The 18,911-nt window shown below is 32.5% G+C and overlaps 2 protein-coding genes across 3 annotated transcripts; one reads left to right on the top strand and one right to left on the bottom strand.

Moving 5' to 3' along the window:
* Window positions 1–5,771: 5,771 nt before the first annotated feature.
* Window positions 5,772–14,107, top strand: LOC146921059 (proline-rich receptor-like protein kinase PERK12). 2 transcript variants are annotated; one of them, XM_085714457.1, is made up of 11 exons: window positions 5,801–6,055; window positions 6,666–6,832; window positions 9,705–10,585; window positions 10,864–11,286; window positions 11,560–11,646; window positions 11,785–11,855; window positions 11,950–12,026; window positions 12,307–12,454; window positions 12,980–13,141; window positions 13,482–13,722; window positions 13,845–14,107. In XM_085714457.1, the coding sequence occupies exons 3-10, from the start codon at window positions 9,781–9,783 to the stop codon at window positions 13,698–13,700; spliced, it is 1,992 nt and encodes a 663-aa protein (XP_085570583.1). In that variant the 5' UTR covers window positions 5,801–6,055; window positions 6,666–6,832; window positions 9,705–9,780; the 3' UTR covers window positions 13,701–13,722; window positions 13,845–14,107. The 2 variants fall into 2 exon arrangements, with proteins under 2 accessions (XP_085570582.1, XP_085570583.1); XM_085714456.1 differs by having other exon boundaries at window positions 5,772–6,055; window positions 13,482–14,107.
* Window positions 14,108–14,532: 425 nt separating this feature from the next.
* LOC146921058 (uncharacterized) lies at window positions 14,533–15,441 on the bottom strand. The gene has a single exon (XM_085714458.1). The coding sequence runs from the start codon at window positions 15,284–15,286 to the stop codon at window positions 14,780–14,782; it is 507 nt and encodes a 168-aa protein (XP_085570584.1). The 5' UTR covers window positions 15,287–15,441; the 3' UTR covers window positions 14,533–14,779.
* Window positions 15,442–18,911: the final 3,470 nt, after the last annotated feature.

Raw genomic sequence — 18,911 nt, 5'->3', positions numbered from 1 at the left:
TCTTAGTGCTTTGATTATTATTGGTTTTTTATCAACCTCTTCAGTCTTCACTTGAGATTCGTTTCGCCCTCCTCTTCCTAACAATGTTGTTGATTTCATTGTTGAGCTGCATAAGCACTGAGCCGCAACCATGTCATCAAACATATCATCATTCTTCTTGGTTTCACTTTTCACTTTACCACCTACCATTTCATTCGAAGGAGGATTCATCAATCTGTGTCAATGGATTTTTCTTCTAGTGTAATGGGTATCAATTGAGTTGTGTTTTTACTTATAGCATATATAATACGTATTTATTTGTTCTTTAAAGGTTATTGCGTAGATTTTGTCTGTTGTTTCTTCATTTCTTTTAAACCCATTTATTTCTTGGTCAATGCAAGACATTGATTATCTTTCAGGTATGCTTATCTATTTGGTCAACTTTGTAATGACTAGTTTTCATCCATCTAGCGGCGCTTAATTGAGTAAAAAAAGAAGAAGTCATGTTTTAGTTCTATCCCCATCTTTATTTCCAAATGATTTTTATTTAAGATTGTTTTTGGAGAAGAAAATTCATCTTGCTTCATTAGATAATAAGTTATTTTTGAAGAAAGATAGATAATAAGTTAATAATACAAGGTGGTACATCAATAAATAATTGGGAGCTAGCTTTTAACGAGTCTTCCTTTAAAAATCAGAGAGGCACCCTGTTTGCTTGCCTCGATTAAACTCTAACTTAGAGTTGGTAAAATGGATATTAAGTAGTTGTTGACATTGACTAATAATGCTTCCGAAAGCAGTGTTGCTACTATTATTACTAATGACATCTTCAACGAGGAGCTTTGATCCACAGGCAAGTCCATGATGTCCATGCCTAGTTTAGCCACCCACTGCAACGCTTCACAGAGTCCTAACACCTCACCAGTATCTATCAAACACAATTACACAACCCTTGTTGGTCTAGCAAGCACATAACCCCCGTCGACATCTCAAAGCTCAAAAGAGCAAAATAATAATAAACAATACACAGTGGATGTTCATTATTTTTATTGATAAATGCAATTTAGATATTTTCTTACTTGTCTGACACCCAAATTATTTTTATTTTTTCTAAAAAGTTTCTTAGAAATAATTTATAGATCTACCAAATCAAAATTTAAAAGGAACAAATTTTGTTAATTAATTTTTTTTTGTATAGGTTAATTAAATTGATTTATTTGACACTCTTTAGTAAAGTCAACAAATTAGCTTATAATTTACTGAATTAATTTAATTAGAAGCTTCTTTAATCAACTGAGTTTATTTGACCAGATCAATAATTTTTTTGAGGTACTATTGAATGAAGTTTATGGGTGTGTTAAAAATTTAAACTATGAAAACAAACATTAAAATTACTACATAAAGTTTTTTTTGTGCATGCTATGCGTGAAGACAACCAAGCTGCTAATTGTTTGGCTAATTATGCACATCGTAATCTAGATTGGTAATCTAGATTGCATATGGAACGAAGAGACTCCGCCATGTATTTCAGCAGCCTTGACATTTGATTTCTTATCAGACATTTGTTGATAAAAAATATATGCAGATAAGGTACAACGATCCCATATCCAGGATCAACTTATGCTAACAACGACATTAACGCTTTATTTAGTTCACTATGGGATTTGTTTCCAAGATAATCCCTTGAGAATAATTACCCACTTATCATCAGGTTCAACAAATTATCCATAGTAGTTATTGGCTAAGATACTTATTGAAAGTACTAATCAAGCTTTGACTTTTGTTCCATAATTTTTTATATCAATGGCTATTGTCACCTTTTATATATATATATATATATATATATATATATATATATATATATATATATATATATATAGGGTCTTGCTAGAAGCCACCCTTTGAAGGTGTCTTTTAGCAACCCACACCTCAAGGTGTGATTTTCACTTTTTAGTTATAACTTTGCTAAAAGACACCTTCATAAAAATTAGTTGGTGTCTTTTAACAAATGCTCATAGAATAACTTGCTAAAAGACACCTTCACAAAAGGTGTCTTGTAGCAAAACCCTATATATATATATATATATATATATATATATATATATATATATATATATATATATATATATGACCGATACTTATTCGCCTTCTATGGTTTAAAAATCCTACTGCACTTATTATTATTGGTTTTTTTTTTATCAACCTCTTCACTTGAGATTCATTTCCCCCTCCTCTTCCTAACAATGTTGTTGTTTTCATCATTGAGCTGCATAAGCACTTGAGCCGCAACCATGTCATCAAACATATAGTCATTCTTTTTGGTTTTACTTTTCACTTTAGCACCTACCATTTTATTCGAAAGAGGATTCATCAATTTGTGTCAATGGATTTTTCTTCTAGTGGAATAGGTATCAATCGAGTTGTGTTTTTTACTTATAGCATATATAATACGTATTTATTTGTTCTTTAAAGGTTATTGCGTAGATTTTGTCGGGTGTGTCTTCATTTCTTTTTAACCCATTTATTTCCCCGTCAATGCGAGACATTGATTGTCTTTCAGGTATGCTTGTCTTTTTGGTCAACTATGTAACGACTAATTTTCATCCATCTAATGGTGTTTAGTTGAGTAAAAAAAAGCCACTATTTAGTTCTTTCTCCATCTCCATTTCTAAATGACTTTTATTTAAGATTGTTTTTGGAGAAGAAAATTCATCTTGCTTCATTAGATAATAAGTTATTTTTGAAGAAAATTAGATAATAAGTTAATAATACAAGGTGGTACATCAATAAATAATTGGGAGCTAACTTTTAACGAGTCTTTCTTTGCAAATCAATGAGGCACCTTGTTTGCTTGCCTCGACTAAAGTCTACGTCAGAGTTGGTAAAGTGGATATTAAGTAGTTGTTGACAACGACTAATAATGCTTCTGAAAGCAGTGTTGCTACTATTAATACTATTGACAGCTTCAACGAGGAGCTTTGATCCATAGACAAGTCCATGATGTCCATGCCTCGTTTAGCCACCCACTGCAATGCTTCAAAGAGTCCTAACACCTCACCAATATCTATCAACCACAATGGCACAACCCTTGTTGGTCTAGCAAGCACATAACCCCCGTCGGCATCTCAAAGTTTAAAAGAGAAAACTAATAATAAACAATACACAGTGGATGTTCATTATTTTTATTGATAAATGCAATTATAGATTTTTTCTTACTTGTCTCACACCCAAATTACTTTTATTTATTCTTAAAAGTTTCTTAGAAATAATTTATAGATCTACCAAAACAAAATTTAAAAGGAACAAATTTTGTTAATTATTTTTTTATTAGGTTAATTATATTGATTTATTTGACACTGTTTAGTAAAGTCAACAAATTAGCTTATAATTTATTGAATTAACTTAATTACAAGCTTGTTTAATCAACTGAAAAGTCTTTGGATATAAACGAGTTTATTTGACCAGATCATAATTTTTTTGAGGTATTACTGAATGAAGTTTATGGGTGTGTTAAAAATTTAAACTATGAAAACAAACATTAAAACTACTACATAAAGTATTTGTTGCATGTTATGCGCGAAGACAACCAAACTGCTAATTGTTTAGCTAATTTTGTTTATCGTAATCTAGATTGCATATAAAACGAAGAGACTCCGCTTTGTCTTTCTGCAGCCTTGACATTTGATTTCTTATCAGACATTCAAAAAAATTTGTCTTTAACGTAAAAATAAAATAAAATTGTGGGTGTGTGTGTTGCATTAAAAAGTACTTGAAATTTAAGATAATTTGGAAAAGGTCAAGTCTTACTCTTTATGGTGGCTTCAAGTCAAGAAAGTCAGTTTTGTTTTTGGTACTCATATGTGGTGGTGATCGAGCCCGCTTTTATGCTTGGGCATCGGCTAATTTGTATTTGTATCCAAGTGTTGACATTGTAGATTTTTAGTGGTCTTTTTGGTACACCTTATACTGAAGAGATTGCTTGTCATTGTTAATATATATATTTTTGCTTGAAGAACATAATATCATTTCAAGCTCCCAAGAATTCTACATATCTCACATATTGTTTGTCAGTGAAGTTATTCTCTTCACCTAGGTTAAGAAATTCCAATTTTGATTCATTAATTACCAATCTCTTCGAGAGTTTTTGTCGTGCATCGAGCTTAAATATATTCATCATCTCACTTTCATCACCTACATTCTCAACACCTCATATCTATACAAGTATCTCAGTTTCCTCTTCTTAAAAGGAAGCCTAAAGTAAAGTGATTTTAGTTTCGTTAAGATGCAAACGAGCTGGCCTCTGAGAAACATATATTACTTAACAAACTAGGTGCCTGTTTGGTACTGAGTTTTTTCTACCCACATTTCACTAAAATCACGGCAGCAACCCACTTTAACCAAAAGCTCCAATTTGTAGCTTTAAAAAATCACGGCAATTTTTGCTTTGGGAATCCCCCAAACTTGCTTTTTTGCTTCCAAACTCCATCCCAAACAAGCACTAGGAAGGTTAGCTCTTGCCACTTATATTCTATCCTTCATTCCTACTTCTTGCTTGTAGTTTTTTTTGGCCTCCTCAGAATATTTGTGACTATGTAAATGAACCACTTGGAACTTCATATGAAAAAGATCTAATAACATTGGTCTTAACTTGGTGAGTTGGGAAAAAATTGCTAGACCCAAAAATTAGGGCGACTTAGGTATTGTTAAGGTACGAGATTCTAAAACTTCTCTTCTACAGGTAAATTGTCTTTCATATTTTGTCGCAAAAGTACACATTGTCACTCACATTTTCTCTCTCACACCAATACCACAAACTCACTACTTGAACTCCATCATCAAATCCAAAACATCCTTAACGATGGATTTACTTAGAGAACATGTTCTAGCAACTCTTCTTTCTGGTATAGTCACTGAACTTCATATGGTCCCTTGCATATTATTGTCCCCCCTTGTGCGCATCATTAATGTTTGTGACTTATCTCCTCCTAGCCTATGAGTCCGCTACACTTAGTTGTCTCAAGCCATCATTAACGAAATCAACGATCTCAACCTTCACTTTAACCCCTTTAACCCCAACAATGAATATACTTTCATTTGGTCAACATTAACGTCAAATGGTTAAAGATATCAAACAAAAATTATAAGCATCAATGTAATGTTTTCATTAAATATTTTTTATTTTATATGCAAAAAATGTTAAATATTTACGTCACGCTTGTTGCAGATTTTATTTACTTACATACGCGTATATTTTATTTTTGGTAACAAAAAAAATATATTTGCCGAAGCAAATATTTATGTACCGACATGAGAAAATAGATATGATAAAATTTTAAAAACTTATACTTATTTTCAAAATATCAACATTAATATATCCTTTCTATCAAATGTTTTTTTACTTATATGCTAACTTTAAAAGATTAAAATGGATGAGAAGAAAATGTTTTCCTATATTTATAAAAAGTATAATAGGAGCAAGTCATCCTTAGTCACAAACACAAATAAAAAATATTTGGGCACACATTTATAAAGGGAAAAAAATAAATAAAAAATAAATTAATCACATAATTTTTTATTATTTTCTCCTTTTATTTTTTAATTTTATTTTTACTTGTGCCAAATATATTTGTATTGTATTTACCAACTGAACTAAACTCACGGGACATTGTGATCAAGGAAAACTTACCTGAAAAATAAAAATAAAAAACTGATAATAGATCTACCATTAAGTTTATTTCTGTCTTTTCCCTCAAAAAAAAAAAAGTTTATTTCTGTCTTTGTCTTTTCAGATTAAAGAAATGGCGATGATCTTAATTTATCCGTTTGACACATGGTAAAAATGAAATCGATGGCTGAGATTATTTTACCACTTCCTTCATTTTGCCGCCGTCCCTCCCCCCGATGCACCTCCATCCCACTAAGAATCTGCACCGCCATCGGTTGGGTCCTTCTTGCTACTGCTATCATAGTCAATATAGGTCAAACATGGATAGTAAGATCCTTCTACCAAGCAATAACAAATGATTCTCAATGTTGTCTGAGCTTACATCAAAATCATAAAACACAACTTCTTGAGGTTAGTTACCACTTCTTTAAAACTTGTGCTGATTGCTGTTTATTTCATACGTATTTTGATTTTGATTTTGGATTTTACTATTATGATGTTACGTTAGGGACTAAATTCACGGATTTTATATACTTTAGCATTTTGATTGTTGATGCATGATTGGATTCATTTGGAATCTCAAGAATCAAGTTGCATCCATTTAGTGAATCTCCGTCTTAGTTGATCAAACTATACAGTTTACTTGACACTCGAGTTCTCAAAGATTCTTTGATTAGTTTTGGAAAATCTTTGATTATTTATTTTCATCAAATTTTGCACTAACCCTTTCTCGGCAAAAGTTATTCAATCCATCTGAATGAATTTTGAATCTCTGTTGTTGCCAATGACCATTTGGATGTTCAAGCAGCGTGTCTTGGTTCATAGTGCAAGATATTGCACAATTTAAGGCTTGATACTATTTTTTTCCCTTTATTTTCATGATTTGATCAGTGCCTTTTTTTTCCATCTCTCAAATTTACTCATCTTTTTGCTTTATTTTGTTTCTATAATTTGCTTGCCATCTGCGACTTTTTGAGTCGGGCCTACTAGCCTTAACTAAACTGTGATTCTGTTTTTTCAGAAGGAATTCAATGTTGATGGGAGGATGCTAAGCCAGCTATAGTTTATACAGCCAATGATCATAAGAATGGAAAGATTTTCCCGAAGGACTCAAGGTTCGTCTCCTTGAAAGAGACAACACTTCTGCTGTTGAAATACGAGCGAAGCTCGAGGCAATGGACTGTAATGGTAAGAGACTTTTTGGTTTCTTTCTTTCTATTGTGGCGTGTCTTACTTCTTCATCTACATGAAATTTGGTCTGCCAATTCGTTTATATTGTGTATGATCAAGAATAAAAAATAGGTAACCAAGACTGAAGTTATTAAACCCAGTGGGTTATGAAACCTTAAAAAATCAATTTCCATTGTACTGTTCTTTTGTATTAGTTGTGTAATTGTTTAACTTTTGGCATATCTATATCTCAGTTCTAGTGGTGACCTCATAATCCTTTATATAACTATATTAGTAGTACATACATGATGTGAGGAAATCGATTGTATTGCGCTGCAATTTTTTTTTTCTTATTGAACATGGGCCCACTGATGCTAATAGTGGACACTAAAGTTTCAGTGTGGCTTTGACGGAGGCTAAATAGCATGGGCTGAGGCAACACAGCTTTAGTGTCGGCTGATAGCGTCTTATCTTGCGCCGGTGTGGCCAAACACTGAATATGGTTGGCTGCTAAGAGGCAGATGATAAAAGTTACGCTATATCAAGTTAACTTTTTGCTTGGTAGTGTAGGATTATGGCCGGCTCTAAAACCAAATTTTCTAGTAGTGTTATGTTTAGAAACATCAAGCAATCATTGCATGAAAATTTAGGACAACTGCGACACAATAACAACAGAAAGGTTAAGGGTAATATGACAAACTGAAATTAATTATTTTAAAATATCTTATAAAAAAACTCTTAATATTTTTGTTTCGACCTCAAGTTCGCAATCTCACAATTTCGAGGTATAGTCCGCTTTTGGATCTTGTGTATGCCTTCAAAGTTTTGTCCTTTGTAAAAAGGTGCATTGGTGAGTAGAGGAGTATGGGTGTTTATAATTTACCCCTTAATCTAAATTTTCAAGCAATGTGAGACTTTTTAAGATACCATAATAGTAGCCCCTAGTCGAGGCTAAGGGAGCTAAATAGTCCGCCACTCCACATACGTGGCTTAGGCCCTCGGTTCTCACAAATGATGCCAATGTTCCAACCTCAAGTCCGCATCCCCATTCTTCTGAGGTATTGTCCTCTTTTGGGTCTTGTATAAACCCTCACAGTTGTCATTTGTAAAAGCCTCTTCGTTGGTAGAGAAGTGTGGGTGTTTTATAAACTACTCCTGGCCTCGATTTTAAAAAATGTGAACTTTTTGGTATACCAAAACAAGTTTTAAATTAAATAGACCTGACTGCATATTTTAACTGAAGAGGGTGGAGAATATAATATATCTATATATCTTTCAGAAAAGAGATATGTAATTTACAAAGTTAATTAATTAAAGATGTTAATTTTATGTAAACAAAGCAGTATAGTAAAAAAAAACAAAAGAAAATGTGTCACTTAAATTGTTTCCGGCCACAGAAGTAGGCTGAGGCTAATTTTTGTAGAACAGGGCCAATTATAACTCACATACCCCAATTTTATTGATATGATAATATATTTTTATATATACTATTGTGGGCATGCTCATCTGTCCACTTTTCTGATTCTCATTCTTTTCTCGTAAATTATAAGTGAATAGTAAGATTGGTAGAAATAAGCTGTAAGTGAGGGTATGTTTTGAGTACCTACAACTTGATTTATGACATAAATATTTGCTTAGGTGTTTGAGTGCTTATTTGGACTCAGCCAAATCACGGTGAGCCATTGTGGTTTTGGCAAAAGTAACTCTATAGCTACCAGTTTAAACCGTTTCAACAAAATCATAGGTTCCACTTTGATTTTATCAAACTCAAATTATCCAAATATACATCCAAGTCAGCTTATAAAAATAACTATGACTTATTCATTAGTTGTTTATAACTTATTTCATTAAGGTCTCCAAAATGACTTGCGACTCAAGAATAATTTAACCTTACTTATTCAATAAAGACCCAATAAATTGTTACACCTCTATATTAAAGTTGAACAACTTTACTCCATTAATGAATAGTTGCTGGAAGCTTGTATGTGTAAACTTAATTTTTATACCAGCAGCAATTTTGTTTTACTATTTTGGGGTTATAATTGAAATTTTCAGCAAAGACAAATATAGGATCATTAATTTTTGTTTTGTAGTACAAAGGATTTATCTATTGAAGACATGTCAAGAATTTCTTTTTTGATCAATAATTTAATTTAAAGAAAACTTTATTAAAAGCATAACAAGGCTTTTAAATCCCATTTCCAATAGGGTGATCCCATCTACCCTAATATATAAGACATCATAACTATGTGACGGACAAAAGGTTGTATAGTTAGTTGTTAGGTCTCATATTCGAACACATTAGGAATATCCAACATAGGGAATTTAGTTTGCATGGTAACCCCAAAATCTAGGAGAGAAGAGAGACAACAGAAAAAGAGTGACACTTGTTTCCTTAACAAACACAACAGAAAACGAACATAAATCTATGTATGCTTGAAACTAACTACCTAAAATAATGCTAACAAATAATGTTTAAGGAATTATAATGACTCATTTTCATCCATTTTCAGAATTATTATTATTATTTGTCAAAATTTTTTTTTATTATTATTATTATTATTATTATTAATTATCATACTAATAACAATTACTATTATCATTATTTTCGCTTCCTCGAATTTCAGACACAACAACTTCTCTCACAATTTGTTTCATCGTGCTGGCAATTTCGTTATCCAAAATTAACGAATTCGCTGGCCACTTCATCATCGTAGTTAAGCTTCATTTTTTAAAACAAGAACAACAACATTGCATTATTTTTTCCTAAGAAAAAACATTGCATCATTTTTGTTTGTTTCTCTGATTTGAATATTGGATCTCCAGCAAAAATAATCCTCAACCTCTACACAAATGGGCTGAAAATCAATATTGTTGGTTCTTATTGCAGTTTCCTTGTTTTTGTTTTACGATTTTCTAGCCATTTCTGAGAATATATCAATTTTAAATATTTGATACATTCAGAAATGGCTAATGAAAATAAGACAAACGGAACGTCTCCTCCTTTAGAAAAAATTTCTGAAAAAGCTTCTGCTCCGTCTCCATCAACAACAAAACAGTCGGATCCTCCAGAAGAAGCACCATCAAAGCCTTCACCGCCTCCTTTAGCACCGCCGCCTCATTCTCCGCCACCACCTTCACCGTCTCCTTCTCCACCACCGCCTCAAGTGCAACATCCACCGCCTCAAGCACAACATCCACCGCCTCAAGCGCAACATCCACCGCCTCAAGCACAACATCCACCGCCTCAAGCGCAACATCCACCGCCACATTCTTCACCTCCTCCATCAAAATTTTCACCTCCACATTCTGAATCGTCGCCTCCTCCAACACCACCTTCTGAATCATCGACGCCTCCAACACCACCTTCATCTCCATCATCGTCACCACCACCACCACCACCACCATCCGATGATGGTTCTCCTCCTTCACAATCTAATTCCCCTCCATCTCCTCAAGTTCCATCTTCACCTTCCCCCTCTTCCCAAATTAGTCCCCCACTGCCACAAAACGATCCCTCGCTGCCTCAGTCACCATCCATTTCCCCCAGCTCCCATTCTAAACCAAGCTTTTCTCCTTCTAATAGCGACTCTCTATCCAAATCCTCCTCCTCCCATAATAATACAGGACAATACATTGGTTTCGCTGTCGCAGGAATTTTTTTTCTCGCCTTTATGGCAATCATTTTTGCTATCGTAATAAAAAGGAAAGACAAGCGAGGGAATTTCCATGGTATGCCACCCCCTAAGAAATCTCAAAAGAAATTAGGAGGTAATAAATTAATATTTTGTACATAAATTTATTGTCAATATTATAATGTGTTATGATTCTATGAAATACCAATACAAACACAAACTCCAGGTATAACACTGATATCAACACATAGTCATCATTCATCAATAATATCGTGTTGATTTCTGATATGGATACCTGTCAGACACGTCTTCTTTATGAAGTGTCGATACTTCATAGTGTTATATAGTCTGTTGCTGACAATTCTATTATTTTAATTATTAATATTATTGACTTGAGCAATTAATTTTTTGCAGATGTGCATTACTATGTAGAGTCACCAGGTTTTGGTTATAATCATATGAACAATGGAGGTTCAATACATCCTTTGAGAAGTCCTTCAGAAGCAACACCGCCACAAATGAGTGGTGGTCAAATTCTTTTTAGTTATGACCAGATTCTCGAAATTACTAATGGGTTTTCAAGTGAAAACGTGATAGGCGAAGGGGGTTTTGGGCGTGTTTACAAGGCTTTAATGCCCGATGGTAGAGTCGGAGCGCTTAAGTTGTTGAAGGCCGGTAGTGGTCAAGGAGAGAGGGAATTCAGAGCAGAGGTTGATACTATTAGTCGTGTTCATCATCGACATTTGGTATCATTGATTGGTTATTGTATATCTGAGCAACAAAGAGTCCTCATTTATGAGTTTGTTCCTAATGGGAATCTTGATCAACATTTGCATGGTAACGTGAGTTTCATTTTTTTCTTCTTCTTCTCATTGGGTAAATTAAGAACGTAAATAGATCCCTACAACAGTTGTATGGTGCAGCAGGTGTGGGGACTAATCGATCTAATGGTCCGTACAGCTGTTGTAAGGGATCCAAACATTAAGAAATGTGTTTCTTTTGTGAAGTGTTTCTCATATACAGCTGTTGTAAGGGATCCAAACATTAAGAAATGTGTTTCTTTTGTGAAGTGTTTCTCATATCTGTGTTGATTGTGTGCCGTAATTTCAGAAAGTCAATGGAATGTTTTGGATTGGCCCAAGAGGATGAAGATAGCAATTGGCGCTGCAAGGGGTCTAGCATATCTGCACGAAGGCTGTACGTATATGTATATCTTGCACTGTGTCATGGTTTATGTTTTCTATGCCATGCTCCATATTTCAATTTTGTATTTTAATATTTGAAAGGTTATTTTGCATTTTATGAAATGCTAAAGTCTGTATTTATATTTTGTAGGCAACCCAAAGATTATTCACAGAGATATTAAATCTTCGAATATACTTTTGGATGATTCTTATGAGGCACAAGTATGTTATGCAGATACCAGTTAATTTCATTTTTTTCATGGTACCTTGTTTAAATTGAAGTCCGGGATCCTAATTTAACCTTGTTCTAACACAGGTTGCAGACTTTGGACTTGCCAGACTAACTGACGATACGAATACTCATGTATCCACTAGGGTAATGGGTACATTTGGGTAGGTTTCCTATATGATTAAAAGTAGTACTCCCTTCATTCTTAAAATATACGACGTCAGATTAAATCACAAGAATTAAGAAAGTTGATATTAAATTTGTTAACAATTGATATTGTTTTTACAAATTTATCTTTTAAAAGAGAGAATTAGTTAATGTATTCATCATAATGTTTATTGTTCTTCGCAGAAAAGGATATACATTTATTAGGGGTGTGTTAAATAATCTGAAATGATAAACTAAAAGACTTTCTAATTCATTTTATTCATCTCCAATTTGCAGCTATATGGCTCCAGAGTATGCAACAAGTGGAAAACTAACGGATAGATCAGATGTTTTCTCGTTTGGAGTTGTTCTTCTTGAACTTGTTACTGGAAGGAAACCTGTTGATCCAACCCAGCCTGTGGGAGATGAGAGTTTGGTTGAGTGGGTATGTAACAAACCTTTTTATTATTTATTACAAGTGTTGGTTAATTGCATAGTAGAAACATTCATCAATCATCATCTTAATTGCAAATAGAAATTACAATGCTAAATTACTAAAGCTCTATTGAACCCGATTCATCATATATTGGCCTAATTGCAATTTTGGGCTTCTATTTTCACTCACTTGGTCACAGAATTAGTTCTCGTATTAAAATCAAGTTTGTGGTCTCTCACTCGTATTTTTGAATCCAAAAGTAGTATGTGAAGATTTTTTTTATCGGGTTATAAAATCTGCTAATGTGAAATTAGTGAGGTAAATTGATATTATACAAATGACTTTATAAACCCAATAAAGATTTGTCACGTCACCATTTTTGAATTAAAAATTTTGAGTGAGATAAAAAAATCTAAATTTTAAAAAGGGGACTAATTTAGCCAGTGATAAAAGGGGTTACAAAACTTCAGTTGAGCCTTATATATTATAGTGTCTCGTGACATAGATCAATGATATTATTTCCTGTGTTGACAGGCTCGTCCAATTCTCCTTCGTGCAATCGAAACAGGTGACTTTAGTGAACTAGCAGACCCAAGGCTTCAACGACAATATATTGACAGTGAAATGTTTAGAATGATCGAGGCAGCTGCAGCATGTATTCGCCATTCTGCCCCAAAGCGACCCCGTATGGTTCAGGTAAAAACAATACTAACACATACTTATATTTTTTTTAAGAATTTACAGTTCTGTAGAGATCATTTGATTTAGAAAGATAAAGTTTATCTCTCTAAATCTAACAGTCTCTATAGCTGCTGCACCATAAAGCAGCTGTAGAGGTTTCAATTTCGAATTTATAGGACTTGGATCCTCTACAGCTGCAGTATGGTGTTGCATCAGCAGGAATCATAATATTTAGAGAGAGAAACAAATCTAGGGGTTTATGTCTAAACCTAACCGTTCCTACAATAAATTTAAGCCATTAAACATGGGCTTTTATTCATCATAATTTAGTAATCATTTACTTGGTTTTTATCAGATTGCAAGGGCCTTGGACAGTGGAGATCAACTATATGATCTATCAAATGGGGTGAAATTTGGTCAGAGCACAGTTTATGATTCTGGGCAATATAATGAAGACATTATGAGATTCAAAAGGATGGCTAATGGAAGTTTTGCTGACTCTGAATTTGATATGTACAGCTCAGAATACAGTTCAAGAGAAACGTCTGGATCTGCCTTGGTGCCAAAATCTTGAAGTGGTAATTCAGACATTGAAGGTATCCAAAACTAAAACGGCACTGTAAAAAGCTATAACTCCACTAATTTCACAAAAGTCCAATTCATGGAATTACATTGCCCTATTTATACAATGCAACACCATAAATTTTTTGATTTACAGAGTTGGGAAATTGGAGCTATATATGACACTTCAGCCAAACTTGACAACCAACAACGTTAAACTCTTACCAATCTCTCTTCAATTTTTGTTCTGTTTCCTTTCCCCCATTTTTTAATAGCGGGGAACATTGAAAACTTGTACTATATATGTGTACTATATATATATATCTTGCAGTACATTTGCAATGATACATTTAGTTTGTATAAAGCAACTAACATTGAGTTTGTATAAAACAACTATGGTTTTGTGTTTTCCATTTTGAATTTATGGCTGAATAATTTTTCTTTGGTCACAAAGTAGTTGATTTCGATCGTACATAGACCGTTCGATCTAAATCAGTAGTTGAGACCGGTTTAAATTAATTTAATGAATATGTAATTTGAGCCATTTGATCTCAAACTAATGGTCGAGATTTAACTGTGGGAACTTGTGCGAAATAATAACCACGGAGCAATTCAGGTCCTGTGGATCGCCAGCCAAATCATTCTTTGCTGTACACCATATGTTAATCTAATGTACTTTTGGAACTTTAATTTGAACAATAAAAGCTAACTAGTTGTTGTTAGTAAGGGTACTTTTTTGTGCTGTACTAAGCAATTATTTCTTTCACTTAAGAACCAATTCAAATGACATTAATTTTCTGAAAAATATATATTCTAAATTACTTTAATTTAAGACAAAACCATCATTTTCAATCCAATCAATCCATCAATTTTAATTTAATTATTTCTGTATGTTTACATTGTTTTTACTTTCACAATCCATAATAAAACATTGGTATGCAAAAAAGAAATAGAAAAGATAATAATTATACATTTCATCTTGCACTTGGAAATCTAAGAGACAGAGAAAAACAGAGAAGATAAATAGCAACAAAATGATTGATATAATTAAGAAGATGGATTATGTCTACAGAATACTCTCTTGTAACTCCATTATGCACCTGGCCTATACTTTCCTTGAGGAGGACCAAGCTTTATTTCAAAACTCTTCATATCATGGTGACCTTGAGCAACTGGCTTCTGTACTCTAACACCTCCATGTCCATTATTTTTTGAAAAGCCTCCATGTCCATTATTTTTTGAAAAGCCTCCATGTCCATTGTTCATAGGCTTAGAAGCTGCAATCTTTTTGTCAAATCCAAATTCAATATCAACTTCTTTTGGACGTGAGTGTTGGTGATTCTGCTGCTTTTGATGCTTAACAGGTTTCTGACTGTGGCTTTTGCCGTTGCCGCGGCGGCTGCAAAACCTTCCAAGACAACAAGCAACAGCAGAAATTACTATTATGATGGCTAAGACAACAAATACTGACCCAAATGATCCATTTGATGAATGGTGGTCAGGTTCAGGTGGTGCATACTGGTATGTGACAGTGGTTGGATAAACTTGAACTGGTTGCTGTTGTTGTTGTTGCTGCATTGGTTGTTCTTGTAAAGACATCTTAGGTAATAGGAAAATTTTGTTTGTGAGGGGAATAAGGAGAATTGTTTGGTATTTGAGGTTGAAGTTGTTGTTCTTTAAGTGTAGACTAAGGTAAATTTAGAGTGACTCAATTACTCAAGTATATTTAGGTGTGAGAGGAGAGTAAATTGGGTGTGAAATAAATAGGAATATTTTTGAATTTAAAAAGGGGGAGGAGGGGAACTTGCTTTAATAAAGAAAAGAAAATAAAGATATTCTTTGTGTTCTTTACTCATTGATGACTAATGTGATTGCTTTGTAAGGAGAGAAAGTGAAATCTTAGGGCATCAAGAGACATAGTACTCTCAAGGCCCTATGAAAGTGCAGCTTTTGTTTACTTGGAGTGTTCCCTTTGATAATCATTTGAATGAGATGTTACACACTACATACAAAATAAGGTTTATGATATCTTGTTACTTTTCTTGACAAAAATTATATGAATAGGGAGACATTTGAGTAAATAGGCAATTTCCCCCCCGAAATTGTAAGGTTTGTCAAATACCCCCCTGTAGTTAACGAAACATCAATTACCCCCCTGAAATTGCATAACGTTAATCAATTTACCCCCTCCGTCAATTTTTCTGTTAACTGTTTACGTTTATGATCAATTACCCCCCCTGAAATTTTACACTTATGTGCAAAATGCCCCCTGAACTTGAAAAATTAAAAAAAATTGAAAAAATTCTGGAAAAATATTAAAAAAAAATTAAAAAATTCTGGAAAAATGAAAAATCAATAAAAAAAATTGAAAAAAAGATTAAAAAAATTCTGGAAAATTGAAAAATTAATAAAAATGAAAAAAAAATTAAAAAAATCTGGAAAAATTAAAAAAAAATCTGAAAAAATTTAAAAATTCTAAAAATATTAATAAAAATAAAAAATGATTAAAAAAATAAAATAATCTAATAAAATGAAAAATAATGAAAAAATTCTGGAAAATAAAAAATATTCTGATTAGTATATATGTCGAAATTTCAAAATTCTGGAAAAAATGTATTTTTCGAAATTCCGAAATTTTGATTAGTATATATGTCGAGCTTAGGTTTTTTCAGTGTATTTTTTCCCTTATTCTCGGTTTATAAATACACAAAAAGTTCCCGGTTTATAAATACACAAAAATTCCCGGAAACAATACTAATGAAAATTTCGAAATTTCGAAAAATACATAAAAAACCTAATCTTGGTTTATAAATACACATATTTTTTCCTTTATTCTCGGTTTATAAATACACAAAAATTCCCGGAAATTTTTTGAGAAATACTAATGAAAATTTCAAAAATTTTTCATTAAAATTTCTTTTTTCCAGAATTTCATTTTTATTTTCAAAAATTTAAAATTTCATTAAAATTTATTTTCCAGAATTTCTAGAATTTTTATTTTCCCGAATTTCGAAAATTTCATTTTTCCAGAATTTTGATTTTTTTAGAAATTTTGAAATTTTATTTTTTTCCAGAATTTTTTAATTTTTTTAATTTTTTTCAGAATTTTTTCATTATTTTTCATTTTATTAGATTATTTTATTTTTATTAATTTTTTCAGATTTTTTTTATTTTTATTAATTTTTCCAGATTTTTTTCATTTTTATTAATTTTTCAATTTTCCAGAATTTTTTAATATTTTTTTTATTGATTTTCCTTTTTTCCAGAATTTTTTAATATGTTTTTAAATATTTTTCCAAAATTTTTTCAATTTTTTTAATTTTTCAAGTTCAGGGGGCATTTTGCACATAAGTGTAAAATTTCAGGGGGGTAATTGATCATAACCGTAAACAGTTAACAGAAAAATTGACGGAGGGGGTAAATTGATTAACGTTATGCAATTTCAGGGGGGTAATTGATGTTTCGTTAACTACAGGGGGGTATTTGACAAACCTTGCAATTTCGGGGGGGAAATTGCCTATTTACTCGGAGACATTTTGTACAAATTTAAAGCAAATCATGCTCTGGTTTTTAGAGAATACTTATTTGAAAACATATAATTAAAAGTATGTATTGAAGATATGATGCATTATTAGTTTCATAAAATGTTTTTTATGAAGTGGATGTTGGATTTGAGGTGAGATTAGTGGAATCACCACGAGCTTTCGCAATTTTGGTAAATGCTACACTTCGAAACTTTAACAAAATCATATTGTCATTTTGATTTTGTTAAGAAGAATTTTTAAATAGTTTTTAACAAAATTTTACAAAAATTAGTTTACAGGAAGTTAAGATGATTTGGAGAAGGAACGTGAGAGTTGAAGTTATAAAAAAAAGTCACGAATCAAAAGTTATTTAAGTAACAAATGAATTGAGGTGATAAAAAAACTGGATTTGAAAAAAGAAAGACACTAAAAAGAATTTGATGAGATTCATATTTGAAAATAAATTTTAAAATAGGTTCCACTAATATTCTGATTATCTCTCTTAAATAAAATTTTGAATTTCTTTTAAAAAATAGAGAGGTTCTTGACCTAAATAATAGGTAATAATTAACTTTGTCATCATCATTCTATAAAACTGAAAAATGCTCATTGGCGGCCTCCAGATAATGGTTGGATAAGACTTAAAACTGATGGAGCTTCCACAGGCGGCCTTTACGCCGGTTGTGGAGGAGTTATTAGGGGAGAAAACAGTGCTTGGATGTGCGGTTTTTTTGAAAGGTTTGAGTCGTTGCAACACTTATATTACCGAATTATGGGGAGTCTTTGAAGGTTTGAAAATCGTTCGTTCTCGTGAGATTCAAAAATTGGAGCTTCACGTGTACTCTTCGATAGTAGTCTCCACTATTACTTTGACGAAAGGGGGATCAGTGGCGGCTTGGAGTCTTTTGCAAAATATTAGGAAGCTGCTCAGTTTGGATTGGGAGGTCTGAATTTGGCACTCATACACAGAAGCAAATGCTTGCACAGACACGTTGACAAATATGGATTGTGAATGAGATTTTTCCTTAATTTTACGAGCATTGTTAAGGTTAGATTAGTTTGCTAATGTTAAACAGATTCTATTGGTATTTTCTCACTTTAATGGTAGTTGTCTTTTTTCGAATTTTTTTTTTCCGACCCTGTTTGCCAAAAAAATTCCAAAGTTGACCCCCTATTGAAAAAAAATACAGAAATGACCCACTTTCAATTTTTGGGGGGTTTTTTTTTTTGTCGTTTTCTTCAGTCCCGCCGTTTCAATTGGCGGGAATGAGCCGTCATCCTGACAAACGTCGCGTCGTGACAGGCCAGGCTGCTGCAGGTTTTTTTTTATTATTTTTTTTGGTACCGCCATTTGAAATGGCGGGAATGAATATATTATTTTTTTTTTGTTTTTTTATTTTTTTGGCCATTGTTTGTTTAATAAAAACAGAAAATAATAATAATAAAAATTATTTTTTGACAAGAAATAATAATAATAATAAATAAAAACATAAATAATAATAATAATAAATAAAAACATATTAATTTATTTGAACACATAATACATAACGTTATTAACTATCGGTTATTTATACTTGGACAATTTCTCCTAATATGACCGGTATGCCGACACAACCCACACTGTCTCGGTGTCGGAGTCTTCTCTACCACCTCCTCGTCCATTTCAGTCCTTATGCGGGTACTATTGGGTCGACCTTTCT

The sequence above is a fragment of the Medicago sativa genome, chromosome 5 (genome assembly GCF_051527215.1).
Source record: "Medicago sativa cultivar Bolivia chromosome 5, Bolivia_mono, whole genome shotgun sequence".
NCBI lineage: Eukaryota > Viridiplantae > Streptophyta > Magnoliopsida > Fabales > Fabaceae > Medicago > Medicago sativa.
Note: the sequence above shows the minus strand (reverse complement) of the source record. Positions and strands in the feature narration are given on the sequence as shown.